This window comes from Sitophilus oryzae, unplaced genomic scaffold (genome assembly GCF_002938485.1).
Source record: "Sitophilus oryzae breed Bouriz unplaced genomic scaffold, Soryzae_2.0 scaffold_1802_pilon_pilon, whole genome shotgun sequence".
In the NCBI taxonomy this organism is placed as follows: domain Eukaryota; kingdom Metazoa; phylum Arthropoda; class Insecta; order Coleoptera; family Curculionidae; genus Sitophilus; species Sitophilus oryzae.
In genome coordinates this window covers 19,574-41,803 of record NW_022146505.1, presented here as the reverse complement: position 1 = coordinate 41,803, position 22,230 = coordinate 19,574, and the positions used below count along the sequence as shown (strand labels likewise).

The window sequence follows — 22,230 nt, the reverse complement described above, 5'->3', positions numbered from 1 at the left end:
CCGACGTCTACCCGTTGTCCGAATAGAATACGTCTCACTGATAATCCCTAAAGTAACGTCCAATTATATTTTGTTGTATTTTATGTTCATATTTATAACCTAATTTACGTATCTCTATTTACGTCCGTAAATATAACCCATTAAGTAGCATTTGCGGCCTAATGAACATCATGAACATAACCTAATAAAAAGTTTTTGTAAACAAACTTAATTTTTTTTTATTATGCCTAAAAAAACACTAAAGAGGCATTTAGACATTCATCTACATTTTACTGAAAGAGGTCGAGGCTTTTGCAAAATAATAATAGTAGTAGTGATATCTTGCCTCCACCCACGAATGTTTTTTTATCCGGAAGAGATGCTGCATTACACTGGTGCATCTTAATTTTATTTTTAAGCTCAGAAAACCAGCAGACCCCATCCTCCTCCCACATGTGAGGTACTGGTTCCAATTCTTTTAAATTTTGTATATCCGAGTATACTATCTTAAAAAAGTGGCTGCCCATATTTTTAAGGAGAAAACAAAAACTAAAATATAGTTGCACAAATCCACAAATCACTGATACGCAAAGTGAGGTTACGTGGCGTACGTTGGAATTATATACGTCATAATATGATTGCCGGTCGTCCGGTTTGATGACTTCGGTCGTGTGAGACGACTAATGTTGGAGACCCGGTTGTGAATTGGTATATTGGTAGTTCATATTAAGTCGGACAGAGAAATCCGCCATTCTTAACAAGTATCCGATTGTCAGCCATTTTAAAATCGTTTTTTGTTTTTAAAATTTATATTCACATTCCGATTTCTAGTAGAATAATATTGATAAGGTTGATTTTGGGGGGAACCACGGTACAGTTTTATGATTAAACCAGCTAGAAAATAAAAAAAATATTTTTCGAGTTACTTTTTTACAGATATTTTTATTTCATAAATCTAATTTTGAAGGCGCTCGTTGTTTTCCGGAGTATTTTAATCAGATATATAAAAAAAGTGACTTCCGTTGACAAAACTGATGTCTGGATTAATGATTCAGAATTATTATAATATGAAATTAAGTAGGCACTTATAGTTATATTCGAGGAGTTATTATGAATCCATTTGTAATTAGGTAGTTTGGTTAGGTTTTTATGTATTCTTGGTAGTGAATATGAAACCAAAAGTAACGTAAGTGCTTAGCGACGAATTTTAAGTGACTAAAATCCAACGTAATATGACGTTGGTAATTGGTAGAGTTATTAGTCCCTATTAGGTCAGATACCGACGTCGAGGCGACCCGAATCTGTATTCCCCATTTAGGTGCAAATAAGGGTCGTCAGGCGGTCGAACCGACGCGACGTTGGTACCCGACGTCGGGTTTATTGAACGCGACGTATACCCGACGTTAGATAACGTCCTAATGTTACTTGGGTATATAATATGCCAATTACTAAAGTTTATAAAAAACTGAGTTTACCAATTAAAGTTGATATAATAACAATATATAATCTTCTATACTTATATACAGCTTGCTAAAAAAATTCATAAAAATTGGGCTAAAAATAACAAAAATATAACACTTTTTTCCGTTGCGTTTTTTTTGCATCTGAGTGTAGTTATAGGTATAATTGATATATTTGTTGCATACTAATTCAAGAAATAGATTAAAAAGAGCCATTTTTAATATATCAAAATATTACAATAGACTTACATACTATATTACATAATATCTTTTTGTGGGCCCTTTGACATTCAACGTACAATGTATAAATACATTTAGCCTTTATGTAGGCAAATACCTCGAAGGATAATACACGTTATATCACAAAGTTAAATTGTTAAAGGTTCGAGTTGAAAAGTAATCAACATTTAAAAGAACAACTTTGTGAAATGTTAAAACATTCCTGTAAATAACAAGTTTATATGTATATTTGTAATTTAAAATTTAGTTTTGTGCTACTTCTGCATTTTGATCTTTTTGTTAAAATTAAATATAAACACCTTGATTTAAATCCTAAAAATGTTATAATAAAAATTATACAGGGTGTTTCAAAACAAATGCGAAAAACTTCAGGGGGTGATTCCTTATTCAAAATAAAGGGTAGTTTGCTTTATAAACGTTGGGTCAAAAGTCAACCATTAGGGAGATATCGCGGTACAAAGATGGCGGAAAAATAAAGTTTTTATTTTTTATCTTGAAAACGAAAAGTGATAAACTAATGAAATTTTAGGGAACCATTACTGTTATGAAAACACACTTTCTGGTAATTTTTTCATTTTTTTAAAATGAGTGGAAGGGGTTGAAATAAACTGCCCCTATCATTCTTGTTAACGAAATTTAAAGAAAAATCTTCTCAAACACATGCAAAAAAATTAATTTTGATAGTTTAGTTTGTTTAGAAACTTTTTTATCTCTTGTATTTTTTTGCTAAAACTCACCGATTTGAAATTAAAAAATAAAATGTAAAGCATTACATGTCAGGACAAAAAACATTTTTAGATTAAGAATCTAGTGATAATAACGATAATAATAATCATCTAGATAATAATGTATTGCAGTAGAGTAATGTCAAATAAAATAATATTAGGAACATCCTAAAAAGTAACAGCGGCCGACAAGATTTTTTCAAGAAAATGTTTTTGTCCTGACATGTAATGCTTTACATTTTATTTTTTAATTTCAAATCGGTGAGTTTTATCAAAAAAATACAAGAGATAAAAAAGTTTGGTCACTTCCTTTTTTACTTTTTTCGATAAAAAATGACATTCTGAGTAGAATGACATATGTCAACTTTTGACATTCTCGCATAATAAAAAATCGTATTTTAAAATTCAATCTAGAGTGCCACGGCTATGTAAAAAACACTAATTCTTAATCAAGGAGCCTTGGAAAAATAGATTTGATCGTCTAATGTTTTTAGTGTCTTGTCCTGGCCAGTTAGAAAATGCTCAAATCGTATTTTTAATCATATCTCAATTTTTTCAAATGGAACGAGGGTGGCTCATTAGCATACTTGAAAAAAGCATTTTTTTACGAATAATATGATACCACACACTTGGTATTGCGAGTCAGCTTTTCGTTACGAACCGCAAGTTAAAATTTCAAATAACCCATATGCGAAAATGTCAAAAGTTGACATATGATGTCATTCTATTCAGAGTGTTATTTTCTATCCAATAAAGTAAAAAAATATTGAGGATGCCATTTAAAAATCAAAAGTTGTAGTCATTTCCGGTGAAACAGGAAGTGACCGAAAACAATTGAATGCGTCAATCAATCCCAATTTATATCAAATACTAATATACCAAATCTCGTTTTTTTAACTGAAAAAATAAAAAAGTTATAGGGGTGAGCCACTTTTGAGACGCACCCGGTATAGCCTATAGAATGTGCATGTATATTTTGAATTTACATTTGTTATTTTATTACCCATCATCCCTAATCCATCTCAAACAGGTTCAGTAGCTAGAACTGGTTGGTTCCGTCCTACCAATTCGCAGAACTTCCTGATGTCACCCTCAAAACGCCACGTGGCCGCTTTGGCAAGGCTCGGCTGGTTGCCTGCCTATCGATCGTCACGACGGTTTAATCGATCTGGTCGATCTTACGTCAAAGAAGAATCTAACGATATTTGCAGGTTCTTGCATAGGAATATGTTTGTTTTTATGTTTCATTCTTTAGCTCAGTTGTTCCCAAGTTTCAAAAAACTCATAAAAGTATATCATAGAAATAAATAGCAAATAATAAAATTAACAGAATAGTTTACATATCTAGCATCAAATCACTAATAAAGAAGACTTTCAGTAAAAATGAGAATTCAATATTGTAAAATAGAGATTTCTGCCTGCCTACAGTTTCTAGAAACTAGGATTAGAAAAAGACTTTTCCACCACTGTGGAAATGGATAAAACGTTTATATAAACTGCTAGAACCAGATTTCAGTCACTAAAATATAAAGAAACCACGGAAACCATAGAATAAACTCTAGGAACGATATATAATAAATAATATACAGGGTGAGTTTCCTACGATGTTCTCTATGGGTATCTCGGAAACTACTGGAGATAAGAAGTCGGTTAAATGGGGAAAGAATTGCAGTTTTATGGGGTCATAAATATGCGCCTTTCAGATTTTTGAAAAAGTTCATGGCTTACTAGATATTTCGAAAAAATCAAATTTCGGTTATTTTAAAAATTGTCCCTAATTCCATTATAAGCTATTTTAGACAAAAAGTTTTCAGATAAAAGTTGTAGATAATCACATCCTTAATGAGACTGTGCTCTCCGTTTTTTTCTAAAGCCTGTCATTTCTGACAAACATAGTTTTTTTTAAATGGAAACCATAGTTGGCCATGACTTCATAAAAAGCGCCATTTTTTAAGCTTTTTAGTGATATAAGCTATATCTTTTCTTCGAAAAATTACTGAGTTATAGCCAATTCTTATAATTTTAGACAATTTCACTTAGGTAGCCATGGAAACAAGTTCAATCGCCATTGCTCTCAGAAATGTGAAGCTGTCACACTCCGCCAAACTTTGCAAATTAAAATAAACGAAAATTGTAAATATGAATTTTTAAAATGAAGAAAAGCGTGTAGATACTCGCGCATCAATAGAGTGGTTCCAACATGACTTTCATTATGACACACTACCTCCCACCCCCCATAATGAAATAAATGTTAAAAATTATTTATGTATATCATAATTATACAAACGCAGGGATAGAGAGAGGTGGACTAATTGCATGGGCCTCCTCGATCACCTGACCTATCCATTTTAGAATTTTTTATGCGGTATAGTTAACAATAAGGTTTACAAAGGAACTTATGAATTAAGAGAGGCACTCGAAGTGGCGGTACGAGAGAAGTTTGATTAAGTTTGACCGGTCCTTCTGTGAGAATAGGTAATAATTCAGTTTTAAAAACATGCAACTCAAAACAATGGCGGATTTTTTGAACACTTTTTAAAATAACTTAAAGTGTATGTAGTGATATTATTTTTTTAAGTTTTAGTTTGTGTAATATAAATTGTAAAGAAGCGTTATATTCTGACTTTTTATAAGTTATAAATCATAACAAAATAAGAATACCATGCAATCTAAGTGAAATTAGCCAAGAAAGATAAGAATTGGCTATAACTAAATTTAACTTTTCTAATATGTCTTGAAAGCCGTTCTCTAAAAAACGTAACATTTACCGGTCAACGTATCCTCGAAAATGTATGGTCAAGAAAAGTTGAACCAATAATTCTACACGCTTTTCTTCATTTGAAAAATTCATATTTACAATTTGTATTTATTTCAATTTGTAAAGTTTGGATGTGACAGCTTCACATTTATGAGATCACAGACGATTAAACTTGTTTCCATGACTAAGTGAAATTGTTTAAAAATGAGAAGAATTGGCTATAACTCAGTAATTTTTCGAAGAAAACATATTATAACTTATATCGCTGAAAAGCTTAAAAATGGCGCTTTTTATGAAGCCATGACCAACTATGGGTTCCATTTAAAAAAAGCTATGTTTGTGTCATATGTCAAAAATGACAGGCTTTAGAAAAAAGCGGAGGATACACTCTCATTAAGAATGTGATTATCTACAACTTTTATCTGAAAACTTTTTGTCTAAAATAGCTTATAATGGAATTAAAGACAATTTTTAAAATAGCCGAAATTTGTTTTTTTCAAAATATCTAGTAAGCCATGAACTTTTTCAAAAATCTGAAAGGCGCATATTTATGACACCACAAAACTGCAATTCTTTCCCCATGTAACCGACTCTCTATCTCCAGTAGTTCCCGAGATACCCATAGAGAACATCGTAGGAAACTCACCCTGTAGATAATAAACAAAATATACAGGGTGTCCCAGAAATAAGTGCAAATATTTTACCTGGTAGTATAATTCAACCCCAGAAACACGCCTATGAAGTTTTTTTCGCGAAAAAAAAAATTTGAAAATTCGATATTTTTTGAAAATTTTTTTGGATTTTTTTTTAGTTTTTAGTTAATAAACATGATTTCTTGATAATATGGTAACATAGGTACTAGATTAAATTTATAAGAAAGAAAATCCAGAAAAGATTCAGTGGTTCTCAAAATTTTAGCAAAAAATCATTTTTTTTGGAAATTTTCAAAGTAAAATAACTGCGTTATTTTGGACTTATTTGAAAAACGATAAAGAGAAAATATGTTTCTTTTATCGAGATCTACCACTCTTTAAAATATTTGCATTTTTTTCTGGGGCACCCTGTATAATCTGTAATACAATTAATTATACAGAGTGAGTTTCAAATATGTGCAAATATTTTCAGGGTTGGTAGATCTCGGTAAAAGAAACATATCTTCTCTTTACAGTTTTTCAAATATGTCCAAAATAACCGAGTTATTTTACTTTGAAAATAAAACAATATTTTTTGATTAAATTTTGAGAATCACTGGGTCTTTTCTGGGATTTCTTTCTTGTAAATTTAGTCCACTACCTGTATTGTCATATTAATAAGAAATTATGGTTTTTTAACTAAAACCTAAAATAATCCAAAATTTTTTTAAAAAAATTCCAAATTTCTAAAAAGAAATTTTCGCGAAAAAACCTTATAGACGTGTTTTTGGAGTCGAAATATACTACCCCTAAAATATTGGCACTTATTTAAGACTCACCCTGTATAAACTAAACTGGCGTTCAACAAAGATCAACTTCTCGAGAAAAAATTCAAAAAATAAGTAACTTTGTATCTTGTACTCTTTCTTAGCAATCTGACAACTTATGTATATTTATAGCAAAAGAAAAAATATAAAAATAATTCAATACAATGAAAATATTCATATAATACGTTCAGTTTTATAAAGCTTAGTAATTTATTTGTGGAAACAGAAGCTTTATTTTTGAAAAGGGTCAGATAAATAGGTTTTTCTAAATATAGAATACGCTTATTTTAACAATTTGCTCTTTTTGGTTGTTTATTGAATTCAAGCTATCATCAGCTGTTCAATGAAATGAATCGAATGAATGAAATTTCTTTTAATGATTTCATTTCTTACATAATGTTAAAATATATGAGACGCATTTTCTCATTTAATATTGTTTATTACCATCTCTATAACATAAAATAAATAGGTTTATTGTTTAAATTGTGTTCAACAAAACCAAGAAATTTTTGTAACTCGATACTTTTTAAAGGAAGAGGAAAAGATAAAAGCAAAAATAGACCAACTTTGTAACTTGTATTCTTAACAATCCGCCAATTTAAAATTATTGCTCAAATATTTTAACGATGGACCATTACGTTCGCCTTGAACTTTCCAATTGCTAAGAAATTTGTTATTCTAAGCTACAAAAAGACTTTTAGCGATCGTTTAAAGAAAAGAACCAAGAAGAGCCACGCTGAATACCAGTCACGCCGATTACGTTTAAATGCTCTGTGGAGGCGTATTTAGCAATGTCCTTATTTTGTATTCAGAGTGGAGGTAATATTTTTGTAGTTAGTTTTCTTTGTTTGTTGTACGTAGTTTTAAAAAATAATAAAAATAATAGTAAAGAAATAAAAAATCAATATATACTACACAACAAAAATTTAAATAATTTATTTGATGAATATAAACAAGTTACATTTTGCATAAAAGTATTTTGAGACATCAAAATTAATTCACAGCTAGAATATATAAAATAGACTAGACTAAAATAGACTTAGTTAATTTATTTTAATTGAACTATTAACTAACTTTAGAAGTCGAAGTGGAAACTGGTGTTAATACTTTTTATACTCAAAATAGATGAAAATTTAGCTATGCTCTTATTTTACAATCGAAATAATTTTTTTATATTCATCACTATTGTATTTAAAAAAACAGTAAAAAGGCAAATATTTTTTTAAGTCTATTTAAAAAACAAAACAATAAAGGCTAATTTCAAAAAGAAATAAAATTAAGATAGTTAAAGCATTTAGGGTGTTTTAATAAATATAATATATAATAAACAAAAACTAATGTATAAAAAATTATAACCTAGGTTAGTATTTCGAATGATTTGAAAATTTGGGAACTACTGATTTAAACAGTAGATATTTGTTAAATGTTTTACTGTTCTAGTAGAATTTGTTATTTTGGCGGTAGTATAACAATCTATATGTTGTTTTCTTATAAGTTTTAACAAAAAATAATATAGTACACTTTTTTATACTGTACCCAGTATCTGCGCTTTATTCATTTTTATCAAGCATAAAAAGGGCCTGGTAACGTAACAACGACGTCGAATGAATGAAATGCTCACTGGGTATAAACAGCATAATTTTTTAAATTTTAGTTTTAATCAAGTTGAAAAGCATGATTATGTTTAAATGTTATATGTTTAAAACTTTATGTTTATGGTAACTATTTAAGGGTTTCTAATAATTTCAATAAAATGTTGATATAAATGTTATGTTACAAAAGTTTGACTCTCAACATAAAATATTAAACTTGTAGCAACCAAAATTTAGTCGACAAAAATATGGCTTTAAAAATCTATTTTGCTGAACAATTACTGATTAAAAAGTGTCTTATTGCTACAATTATTCCGATCTTTCTAAATACCATCCCAAAAAATTGGCTATCGTGCAAGTTGTTAAAAAACTCTTACCCTATTTTATATTCCTTATTGTTATGTTAAATAACTGATAAATGGAAAGTTCGTAAAAAAGGGTTTTTGAAATAAAAACTATGCATGTTGGTTAAGTAAAGGATTTATTTTTCTTTGAGATAAATTTGACACCAAAATCTTCGACTAATTGAGTTTTTACTGTAGAAAATTTCCATAACTTTTCAAATATAGGAAGTCAAAATTCCATTAGTTCATTAATTATATCCTTTTATTATATAACAAGAATATATATTTATAGTAATAAAATCTTGTAAGTACCTTTTATATTTTAGTTCAAAATTATTAAACAAAATCGGGATTCATTTTTCGCTTCACCATTATACTTTTTGGAAATTCATCTCTAATAATAATAATTTTTAGATATAAAAATCTATAATTAAATCTGTGATTAGCCAAAATATATTATAAGTAAATTAAATTTTGTAAGAGCATAATTAAAAAAGTAAGTAGTAATTTCATTCACAAATGTCGTAAATTATAAAAAAAAAACTTTTTGCAGTATAAACGGATTTTTCATTACTCTGTTTTAATTAAGCTGTTAACTAACTTTTAGAAAAACAAACAGTGGAAACTACAGCAAACAAATTTTGTTTCACACTCGAAATTAAAGAATTTCGTAAAAATGTTTGGATAAAACGCATACAATTTTATTACATTGCATTTAAATTTAGTTTATTTTGATAAAAATGTTGCCAAGGTGTTTTAAAACATATGTTGCATGAAATTTGGTAACTATATTATTAGATGTTTGTTTTTAATATTTTAAATTGAGATAATGTTTTTGATTTATGAATAGGATAATTTATCATTATTTTTTTTTCTTTTCGCTACTAGAAGAAAATCTGGAGAATTAAAAAGTTATTAAATTATTAGTAAAGCAAATTTGCCTAACCGGCAAAAAATGTATTCGGAAAACTTCGGCAGCAGATTCTGTAGATAAAAATAAGCAAAAAAGGTCGTATAATTTATGTTCTAAAATGCTTCGTTTTCGGGTGTAGAAAAATCGTTTTTATTTCGGTTTTTTAAGTTGGAAATTTCAACAGAAACTGTTTTATCATAATTTTTTCGAAGAAAAATTTTTGATTAATTTTAAAAAATAAAAAGTTCTATTATCATTTTACTCAAATAACTATATACTTAACATGTTTATTTTTTGTCAATAATGACATGTATTGACTATTTCCACTCTGAATATCTAGAGAACGGTTGCTCATAGCGATTTTTACAAAGAGACATTTTTTTACGTAAAAAATGACGGAAATCACACTCAGTAGTTTTATACAGGTACAGACGAAAAATTACTATTTTTCAAAACAGTTAAAGCACCTGTAGGTGGCGCCCCCTACAACTTATATACACCCGTATCTCCGAAATGAAGCATTTTACGGTATGAATTTATACCAACCTTTTTAATTATTTTTATCTGCAGAATATACTGCCGAAGGTTTTCATTTTTTATTTTATTCATTTGTATTTCTACTTATTAAATATAAGTAGTATTTACAAAAATAATTTTTTATTTTGTAGAATTTCTCTTTAGAGTTATTTTCAAAAAATAAAAACGCCTCAAAGCTATAGACATTATAAGTTGTTTTATCTAAAATTTCTTTATATTTTCTTGTTTATACCAAACGAAAATACTGCCCAAGAACAAAACATCAATGATTATAACCATTTTCCGTAATAACATTTGAAATAAAATGTTATTAATCCAAACTGGAAATTTTGCGGAAACTAATGATCACATTTATACCAAATGCCTTGTATTTCCGCGTTTGTTCTGAATATCTAGCGTATAAAAGCCATTACGAAGCTTTTAATGATAGCAATATCTCAGCACAACTCAGATATATAACTTGAGAGTTATGTAACATTTCATTGCCCATAAAATTGAATGGTAAATAAAATAAAAGGCAATAATTTGGTACAAGTACTAACGTATTAAATTAATAATAAATTAATTAAAATAATTTGTTACATCAAAATAATTTTAACATTATTTTAAAAGAAAAAAAATTGACAACATTTTAAATTTGTTCATTTCTTGGAAAAAGCCTAGACTAACACAAAAAAAAAATTAAAAATAGATTAAAAACTTAAATACGCTCTTTAAAATACTGTCAGCAGTGTGAGCTAAAGAGAAAAAACTTCTTTTCAACTAAATTACGCGTCAGACACTTTCACCATCAATTCTGATGGAAAACCGCGACCATTTTCTAATTTTCTCTTCAGCCTTCTATTATAGCAACATATCGGTATCGTAATAAGGTTTACTCTTGAATAAGAGAGCTTTCAGAGTGGGAGCCGCTATCGATATTGATTTTCTTTTCTTTAGACGGCTTTTCCCAGAGCTTTTCATCTAATATTTGCTTTTTTCCGCCGCTACTTCCAAGATGTGGGAATTTTTTTCTTGTCGGGAAAAAGAAAATACGACAGATGCTGTCTAATAAGCTCTTCGCTGTTTTTCGAACTGATTTCTGGGAACGCTAAGCCTTTGTTTTCAGTCAGATGGTAAACAACGTTAATTGGCATCAATGGGATTTAAGTATAAAGCAGACATGCTCATGTCTTGTTAAGAGTAAAAGAACAAATAGTCCTTAATCTTGTTATTTATTTTTGTCGTTTGTTAACTTTTAATTTTTACTTATTTTATTAAATAATTTCATAATAGTTTAATACCTAATACAGGGTGGCGCACCTCATTCGCCTCGGTTGATTATACGAAAACGGAAAGATGTAGAAACTAAATATTATATTATTATGTGGGAAGGCAATGTGCATAATTTAAAATTACTTTGAAATGTACAGGTTATCTCAGAACTAAGATCCACACCAAAGTTATATTTTTTCTTATGGAACATCCGGTATTTTATTTCATATTTGGAACCGTCGACACAAAATAAGGCATTTATTATAAAGGTCAAATATGTTTATAAGCTTTGGTTTTTGAGATATGTAGAGATATTTAAATATGCATGTTACAATAAAAAAGATTGTTAACACCCTGTAGATTGCTTTTCAGAATTAATTCTTGTGCTGACTTTTAAGCCAAAGAAATAAACTTTACTGAAAAATTTGCTTGCTTCGTGTAATGTATACATGGGTATCAATAATTGCTGGTCTATTTTAGATATCTATTTTACATAAAAACTTTGTTATTTCAAATACAGCACCCTGTATTTTTTAAAATAAATCGAAGCAGATCCAAAAGATCTTTCAAACAATATTAGGGTTTCCTATACCTATCTAGCTCAGGTTTTGAGTAAAGAGCAATTTTTCAATAAAATGGCAACCAAGAGGGCTAGTGTCGTCATGGACAGTTAGTAGCTATTTTCAAAATCGATATTAGTTTATGGACTTTATTTAAATTTATACTAGTTTACTTTTATTTAATTTACCTAAAATAGTTTAACAAATAATATTTATTAAATACGTATTTATTATTCTATCAAGAAAAACGAAGAAGTAGTTCTTTGATTTATTTTAAGATGAGTTTTAGATATATGGATTTTCTATAAAAGAGCCAATTACGACAATAAATAAATAAACAACGCTTTATTGTACAAAAAGCCAAAATAGCTTCATCGGCAAAGCATTTACAATTAATTTAATTACTAAATTTTCTTCACTTCCAACGACAGGCTTCTGCCTAATAGGTTTTTTTATAAACTACACTACCAGCTCTGTGAAATAGGACTAGTAGTTTTCAAAGGAACGCTTATCGGGAATTGGATCGTTGAGCATAAGCCATTGAGGCCAAGAAGCAATTTTTCTCACAAAATAAAAATCACTAGTAACATTCGTTCCGCTCGCAGATACTGCTTTATTTTCCTTGAATTCTTGTAGGTAATTTTAAGTAAACTGTTATAAATCTAAATAATAATGTCCATAAACTAATCTCAACTTTCTAAATAGTTACTGTCACTAGCCATCAGCCATCTTGACAGCGATTTTATTGAAAAATCGCTTTTTATTCAATATCTGAGCTAGATAGGTATAGGAAACCCTAATATAGTTTGAAAGAGCATTCGAATCTGCTTCGATTTATTTTAAAAAAACAGGGTGATGCATTTGAAATAACGAAGTATTTATATAAAATAAATCCTTAAAATAGATCATCAATTTCTGGTACCCCTGTATAAATTTAAGGAAGCAATCAGATTTTTCAGTAAAGTTTAAATTGTGCACATTGCCTCCCCACATATCCCCATAAAATATTTTGTTTCCATATGTTTTCGTTTTCGTATAATCAACCGAGGCGAATGAGGTGCGCCACCCTGTATATGGGGAAAAACATAAGCATAAATTGTTTCTTGTTATTTTATGAGTATTTATGAAGAGTAACTTTTCTTTTGTGTTACATTTCACGCCTTCGGTAGTCTAATTTTAGCGTTAAAATGTTTTGTTTTGATTCTCATCATAATACAATCAAAATTCTATTGTGGATATATAAAAACCGGTCTTGCTGGCATTCTAATTTAACAGTATTGTATCGTTCATGAATATTTATTATTTCATTTGTAATATATGGTTAGCTCCACCACTAACAATACATAATTATACATTAACTTTAAACACCCTAGTTTCTTTAAAACATTTTATAGTAAATTCAATTAATAATATACAGGGTGTCAAATAAATAGTGTATCTAACTTCGGTAAGTAACTTTACAGATAAAAATAAAACAAAAAGTTCCTATGAACATATGCCCTAAAATGCTTCGCGAGGAACTTACAGCCCTCGAAAGGTAAATAAAATTAATATATTTTGTTTATTTTAAGAATATTGTTTTTCTTGAAATTTAGTACTCTTACAATATTTTAATTCTAAAGTGAATGGCGATAGTGTAAAATTCCGTGAGAGCTCTAAAGGGTAAGACAGTACTACTGGTGGTACTCCTTTTATCCTTATAGATACAGGTAATTTCAACAAATGACATAAAAAGCTAGTTTTTTACGTAAAAAGTGATCTTCTTTTAGCGGTCAACGGTTTTGAAGGTATTAGCGTTTGAAGGTTAGGAAGCATCGATTTTAGTATTAATAAAATCAGAGATAAATTTATTTACAATTTCTTTACATTTTATCATTTAATTTTTTATGCTTTGTATTAAAATTAGTGTATCTATAGAGATAAAAGAAGTACCACCAGTAGTACTCTATATCCTAATGGAATCTGTTACAAGATTTCACACTATCAATATTCGCTTTGACATTAAAATGTGTGTAAGGGCGCATATAACATAGTGAGGCATCTCGATGCGATGCTCGCCAAGATGCTGGCCGCGATGCATCCTACGCGCACTGTTTTAAACCGGCGAGTAAGTGCGCGTAGGATGCCATCGCGACTATCGTACAAACATAGTGCGGGGCATTTCATCTTGATGCGATGCGCGCCATTCACCCCGCCATCCGGCGATGCTGAATCAAACATATATAAATTTATGCGTCAAAACATACTGGAGCCTCGCACCTCGCCACGCACCTAGATGTTCAGCGCGATGCTTCCCAAAAAACAAAATTTTTGTTTTTTGCGAGAAGCGGACGCGGATGCCTGAGACTTTACATTTGATTGGTCGGTTCAGGATCACAATTTGTTGAGCATATGTCGAACTAGAGTCGGGTAGAATAAAATGTTCACAATACTAATATTTAATTTATCATCAACAATGTAATAACCTTGATTCTACAGGGTCCGGCAATAGAGCGTCGGGCATCTGTAGTTCTAATAATAAAAAACTTATGAATTTTGTAGTCCAGACATAAAGTATGTATTAGGATGTATTTGAGGAAAATATTTGAACTTCTAAAGGGTGGCTCAAAAAAGTGTTAGTGGATCGCGAATATTTTTTTAAATGGAACACCTATATACGGGGTGGCGCAACTCATTCGCGTCGGTTGATTATACGAAAACGGAAATATGTAGAAAGAAAATATTTTATGGGCATATGTGGGAAGACCATGTGCATAATTTAAAATTATTTTGAAATGTACAGGGTATGTCAGAACTAAGATTTACACCATAATTATATTTTTTCTTATGGAACACCCGATATTTTATTTCTTATTTGGATCCCTGGACACAAAATAAGGCATGAATTATAAGGGTTATTATATATATTAATATGCTTACAAGCTTTGGTTTTTGAGATATTTAAAGATATTTAAATATGCATGCTACAATGGAATAGATTATCAACACCCTGTACATTACTTTTTAGAATTAATTCTTGTGCTGAGTTTAAAGATAGAGAAATAAACTTTACTGAAAAATTGTATTGCTGCCTTAAATTTATACAGGGGTACCAAAAATTGATGATTTATTTTAAATATTTATTTTACATAAAAACTTTGTTATTTTAAATACAACCTATTTTTTTAAATAAATCGAAACAGATTCAAATGCTCCTTCAAACTACATATATTAGGGTGTCCTATACCTATCTAGCTCAGATTTTGAATAAAGAGCAATTTTTTAATAAAATGGCAACAAAGAGGGCTGATGTCGTCATGGCAGGTTTCTAGTGACAGTAGCTATTTTCAAAATAGAAATTACTTTATGGACTATTTATTTATAGCAAGTACTTTAATCACTAGTTGATTAAAAAAAGTATACCATTAATATTGCAAATTATATTTTATCCTCTCATAGTATGTCTTTTTAATTTTTTGATTATGTAACGAGCACTTTGTTTACTCACTTGTTTCGTCGAACTGCTTGAAACCATTTTTGCTTTTGATCAAATCGGTGTGAGAAACTATGAAGCTATAAAATTTTGTTTCAGGAGAGTTGAATATCCGGGAAAGTTGAGTTATTGAATGTAATTGCACCCAACAACGCCCTAATTGCGCTCTCCTTTATGCGTTAACATTTTTTCGGCAATTTTATTAACATTTGACATTGTCACAACACAGCACGACGCCGACGCCTAGTTCGAATTCTTTTTCATTTATTTTTTACTACCCGAAATAGCGTTACATCATACAAACCTGGTACCTGAGTGTTTTATCTCTCAATAACTGCGCTAGCAAAAATCTAAAATACTTATATATTATAACAAAAAAACCACGATTTCAATATTATTCTATGCGATCAACATGACGGCGACGTGAAATAGATAGGAATAATTTTTGATTTTTGCCATTGACTCGCTGCGGTAGGAATTTGTTGAAATCAATTGAAATGCACCAAGCCTATACTAATTAATAACTACTATTACCTAAACTGATGCTTAATAAAACGGCGATGGTAAATGTTTCAGTATGCCTACGCGCACCTATTCGCCGTTTTAAAACAGTGCGCGTAGGATGCATCGCGGCTACCATCCTGGCGAGCATCGCATCGAGTGCCCTAAGAGTACCAAATTTCAAGAAAAATAGTTTACGAATATTCTTAAAAATATTATATTTTATTTTTTACCCTTTCAAAGGTTGTAACTTCATCGGGAACATTTTAGGCCATATATTTGTAGGAACTTTTTGTTTTTTTTTTATCTGTAGAATCTTCCACCGAAGTTAGATACACTATTTTTTGACACCCTGTATATCACTGATGGTTATTTTATTATGTGTTTACTGTTACAATAAATGTTTACCAAAAACATTTGCTAGCAAAAGTTTGATCAATTTCAAAAACAATAGATACTTAGCTGTAGACAGTTATTAGCTATACCGTGCTGGCAACTGTTACTCTTGGGTCGGTATTTACATGTTTGGAAGTAAATCACATAGAGATCTTATTAAGTCGGAGTGAGAGAAATGCGACGGAGTGCTGTTGCGGCGTTGCCAGTACGCCTTTCCCTATCAAGTAAAATAAAATCACGATCGCAAACCGCTTATTTTTAATAGACTTTTTTTCGAAAAGATAACTAGATAAAATCATTAGAAATGTTTCTGAACATCTGAAATGGAGTTATAAGGATATCGTTAGGGTGTCATTTTTTTATAACGAGAAAACGTCAGTAATCGCAATAATTTAAAAACTCAACTTTTTAACACATAACACGCCATAACTCAAGAAACGCTTTAGATATTGAAACTTTTTTTTTTATTTTGGAGATAGGATCTTTTACAATATATTTACATAAGACAAATTCGATAAGGTTGTTTTTTTCCATTCAAAAATTGCAAACAACCCATCTATTTACTTTTAGAAGAAATTTTCAGCAGTTTTACATAGCAATTTTCAGCAGTCGTGTAATTTTTTTTATTGATAAAGATTTTCACTTACTGTCTACGAAGAAAATACAACAGAAATATTAAGAAAGTTTTTGAAAAAACTACAATTAATTATTTCTAATAGATTTCGAGATATCGATTTTTGAATTCAGAGTTCTAATAGCCCGACCAAAACCAACTCAGTTCCACTTATTTTTACCAAAAATGCAAGTGTTTCTAGCTTGCACTTAAAAATGTTCAAGCTGTAGGGAAAATTACAACGACTCGTTAATAAATAAACAAATAAAGTATCACGAGACGTAATTAAATCGTGAAGCTGAACGCATGATGTAGACCTTTCCCTAGAACTTTAAGTACTGACAGAGGTACTGATTGGGTCGACCGGTTAACTGCGACAAATCACTTGTGTCTAGCCCTAGCAGGCAACTGTTAAGCCCGACCAATCACGTTAGAGTTTTTGACAAACAGAAATGAATTAACACACTCCAAATAACCACGCTAACCAACCTGATTGGTCAAGTTTAATAGTTGACTGCTAGGACAAGACACTTCTGACAAATCTGCTATATCCCCTTCCACGTCTCTTAGCAATGTGCACAGTGCACAGTTTCTCGATTCATTTCATACGTTTGGCAACGTGTTTACTGTTTTCTCTTTGTTCAGTACATTATAAACGCATTGTACTCTTCTTACATACGAAAATCTCGACCCAAGACTAACCTTTGCCAGCTCTTAGTAGATAGTAGGTATAGACATTGGAATTGGCAGCAATAGTAAATTATAAAAATAAAAAACAAAGTTGTAATTTATAGATGCTATTTTATAAATCTATTATATACCGTATGCTCGAAAATTGCTCGAAAGAAAACGGCGTCTAGTTAGCTTAAAAATGAACATCCATGTCACACATTCCCTCTATAATTTTACATATAAAATGACAGTTATCTTCATTTCATAGCCACCGCTGACGCCGTTTTATTTTCGATCATATTGTATAAGAGTCTATTTTTAAAGAATTTTATCGAATGAAGTAAAGTATAATTGTGTCTATCTAACGTATGTTCTTTTTAGTATGTTTGTAGAATATTAATATTAGCTAAATTTCTGTAATGTGTAATATTAGATGTAAATTTGATTGTGTAGTATTAGTTTTATGTATTCGTATCAATACTGGTAGTATTTATATTCAATATGTATATAATAATATATTTTAACATATTTTATTTGTTTAATTTATAGGGAGAATTCCACAGATGGGAAAAACCAAGGACTACAGCTATACCAAAATCCCGTCGATACCACTAGACTCGAAACGCTATCTTCTACAACCCGCCGTTGACAATATATTATTAAAAAAAGTATTTAGACATCCTCGAATGATCGTTCAATAAGTTCATTTTTTATTTTCTGTAAATTGCAGGGCAGCGTAAGAATAATAGTAAGAATGAATGACACTGAAAAGAAAACTACAATAACGAATATTTTAAGACAATCTAAAAAGTTATGAATTACATAACAAATGCCACTTAAACTGATTTAAAATGTAATATTTTAAAGAGTTATATAAAAAAATCACAAAGCGAATATAGCTTAAAATAATATATAAAATGACCATCATATCCAACAGTGTTATGAAAATAAAAATGTATTTTTCATACTTTTTTATTATAACTGTTAAATCATCTTACTGTTATTCTAAAGCTATCGCTCTTTTTTTTAAATATTTATTTAATTTACAATTATACAATTTATTTTATTATATACAGGATTATATGTCGTGTATAACTTCAAGATTACTGAGATTACATTGGTAAGCCAATTATCTGAGCTTGAAGCAAAAATTAATTAAGCTTAAAATCTTGAAGCAAACTTAATTGTGCTCCGTAATTTAATTTCTTTGTTGGAAATAATTAACTGACTTTATATCAAAGCCATCGGTACATATCTTTCTAACCAGACAACAATCCCCTTAAACAATCTGCTTTCATATCATTTAAACTTTATAAATTAGTTTAAAACTCGATCAAGAATATCGTCTGAAACATATTGATCTAGATTATAGTGACTATATAAAGTATGGCTAATTGGTATATGTAAAGACCAGGTGTAGCTATAGATATCCTCAAGTTAAAGTGCAAAAAGAACCACATGAATGTTTTAAATGTTTCAAAAATTAATACATTAAAAATGGAAGAATTTTTCTAAAATCTATATATAAATATATTTAGAGATATATCGAAACCATTCTAAATATTCAAAAATACTTTTTATGAATATGTAAACATTCCAAATGGGCTGGAACAATATTCTTATATCACGACAATACATATTATATGATATATAGCTGTGTGGTGACAATATAGTTTATCCTACTTTAATATAAAATAATATCTGTGTGTAATAGCTTTATATCACTGGGACTACCCCGACAATAAATGAAATGTATAAACATTTTTGACAATAATATCAAAAAAGTATTTATAAAATTATTTATTAAATGTGAATATTTCCTTATACTGTATTAAAAATAAATGTATATTTATGCCAATAAAGGTGTGTAATTAAGTTTAGTGTTGTTTTATTTTCGAAATACCCTGTATAATTTATAAAAAAATACTTGTAGCTTTTATACCGGGTATTTTTAGAAACTGGCTCACCCCTATAACTTGTTTACTTTTTCAGATAAAAAACGGGATTTGGTATGTTAGTATATGACATAAATCAGGATTGATTGACGTATTCAATTAGTTTCGATTTTCAAATAGTACACTCGGTATATTTTTACTTTATTTGATATCTATTTATTTTTTATAAATAAATAAAAATAAATATATTTGATAGAAAATTATATTCTAAATAGAATGACATATTACAGGTCAATGTTTTACATTTTCGCTCAAAAAAAATATTTTAAATTTTAATCTAAAGTGCCATGGCTGTGATAAAAATACTAATTTGTAATTAAGCAGCCTTGAAAAAATAGATCGTCTAATATTTGTCGTGACTTTTCCTGGTCGGTTAAAAGATACCCAAATCGTATTTTTACTAATTCAAATGGAACGAGGGTGGCTTATTGGCATATTAGGAAAAACCTTTTTTACGAATAGTTTGGAACCACATACTATATAGTAAAATTCTTATTAAAAACAATGGCACTCTAGATTGAAGAAGAGAAAATGTAAAAAATTGACGTATGAGATGTCTATTCAGAATGTCATTTTCTATCGAACAAAGTAAAAAATATCGTGTTTTGTTTGAAAAAATAAAAAAGTTATATGGGTAAACCAATTTTGAAAAAGACTCGGTATAATATAGCAGAGTTTATGAGATATGTGAACATATTATTATGAGCTATAAAAATCTCCAAAAAAAATGTTAAAATCAATAAAAATTAGTACACTTCCTTTATGCCTAAAAAGTATAAAAATTAAATACAATTTCCATAACTTTCTGTGAAATATTGGCTTTCAAAATTTATTTCATAACAAGTTAATTAAAATTCAGGTATTATAAAACTTGACAGCAGCAACGTCTGTGACCAAAATTTAACTTTTCTAATAATCTAATTTTAAATTCTAATATAGATAGTTACAAAATGTAATTAATTGTTATAATATCCACCAAAACGTCAAAAGTATGTTATATTCATATCTATATTTATAGATGATAAATAATTTAAAAAAAATTATTTGCTGGGGAAAGTGAAATTTAAGTGAATTGCAGCAAGTTATTAAAATTATATTGAATTTATATTATTTTATATTTGTCTAAATCAGAAATTCATCCTGTATATCATTTTATCTCCGTTTTATCTTCTTCAGTGGACGAAATTCATTTTATTGATTGTAGATTGTATGGGAGATGTTAATCACCGTGACCTCATAAATCTATTATAAATAAATGCCTTTATTGTCAAAATTGTTTACAATTTTTCAAAGGTAAAGTAAACAAACAAACAAAAGAGAATACAAAATATTTTACAAATTACATTGTCAGTCTTATTGTTTAAAATAAACATTTATAAATGTTTTCAATGTCAAAGAATAAAGAAATAAAAATAAGATTCAAAATGATAAAGACATTCAAAATGTCCGGCCTCTAAACACGCGTGTTTTGTTTACTCCCTAAGTTTTCGGTGTCTTTGGTGGTAAATCGGCAGAATTGTTGGTGAATTTTTGGTCAACCATTATTATACAGTACCCTCAGTGAGTTTTGGTGCATAAAACTTTTAAGTTTTAAGTTTGGGTTACAAGTACCTATTCAATTAACTAAATTACTCGATATAGTCCTACCACGACGATAAAATTGGATAAAATGGCTAGAGGTAGAAGTCAATCCACTAAGAATAATGATAATTTTCCTGATGAGTTGGTTACCAGGATAGCCGACCACATTTTCCAGAGGCTGGATGATCGTCTGGCTAAGATGGACGATAAACTGGGTAGCTTTATGAATCAAGTAAATAACAATAGTGAAGCTATTAGAACTATAGAAAATAAGGTCGATAAAAATGAACAATATGATAGACTTAACAACCTCAGAATATACGGCATCAAAGAGTCTCCAGGCGAAAACCAGGAAGTTTTGCTAAAAACTGTCACTTCGTTGCTCAAAAATAAGCTGAATATTACTGTAACAAAGGAGGATTTTGATAGGTGTCACAGAGTCGGCGTTTCCGGAACCGGAATGGCTGGGGATCGTCCAGTATTGGTGAGGTTCGTCTCCTTCTTGGTAAGATCTGAGGTTTATCAAAATAAGAGACTCTTAAAGAAAACTGGTTTTGTCATACGTGAAGATTTAACTGGGAACAGGATTAAACTTGTTAAGGAAGCCATCAATAAATATGGTGTCACAAATGTTTGGACCGTAAATGGGAAAGTGTTCATTCTAAAAAATAACAACAAAGTTTGTGTGGCAGGTTCCGATGATATATAAAGATTGCGATTTTATCGTACTGTACCAACTATGCTCATATCTATTGTACTCACACGAAATAAATTTGTATTTTTTTTTTATATGTTTAAAGAATATTTAAGATATTCTTCTAGAATCCCCTAGAATCTACCCTTCTAGAATCTGCAGTCGCCGTTGTTTCTTAGCTTCAATCTACTGAGGTGTTCGTTGAGGAGACAGTGTCCTGTTAAAAATCCTGTGACAGTCCGTATATTGTTCTTACTTAAATCAAGGAAAATGTTTGATTTTTCTCGGTCATAAGTCCTATTTGAGGGGCTATTTGAATTTACGGCACTGGTTTTTGTAGTCCCTAATAGCACACTAATAGTATCAATAAAAATGGTTGCCTGTAGCCTACAATGTGTCCATCAATATTATCGAAAAAAAACATCTTTAGAGCTATGTGCATTGTAACAGATATGTTTAAACTTATTTCTACTGTTAGGTATGTGGAAAACTAAGCATTAATAATAATATATTGACATTTCTACA

The 22,230-nt window shown here is 29.6% G+C and overlaps 2 protein-coding genes across 2 annotated transcripts in view; both read left to right on the top strand.

The window, feature by feature from the left end:
• Window positions 1-18,124, top strand: part of LOC115883049 — a 49,524-nt gene extending 31,400 nt beyond the window's left edge. Inside the window, exons 6-7 of the mRNA XM_030901324.1 lie at window positions 3,435-3,615; window positions 18,025-18,124. Of these exons, the coding sequence (XP_030757184.1) occupies window positions 3,435-3,615; window positions 18,025-18,124 (281 nt within the window). The remainder of the gene's footprint in view (window positions 1-3,434; window positions 3,616-18,024) is intronic.
• Window positions 18,125-21,099: 2,975 nt separating this feature from the next.
• Window positions 21,100-21,720, top strand: LOC115883031. Its single transcript, XM_030901307.1, has one exon. The coding sequence runs from the start codon at window positions 21,100-21,102 to the stop codon at window positions 21,718-21,720; it is 621 nt and encodes a 206-aa protein (XP_030757167.1).
• Window positions 21,721-22,230: the final 510 nt, after the last annotated feature.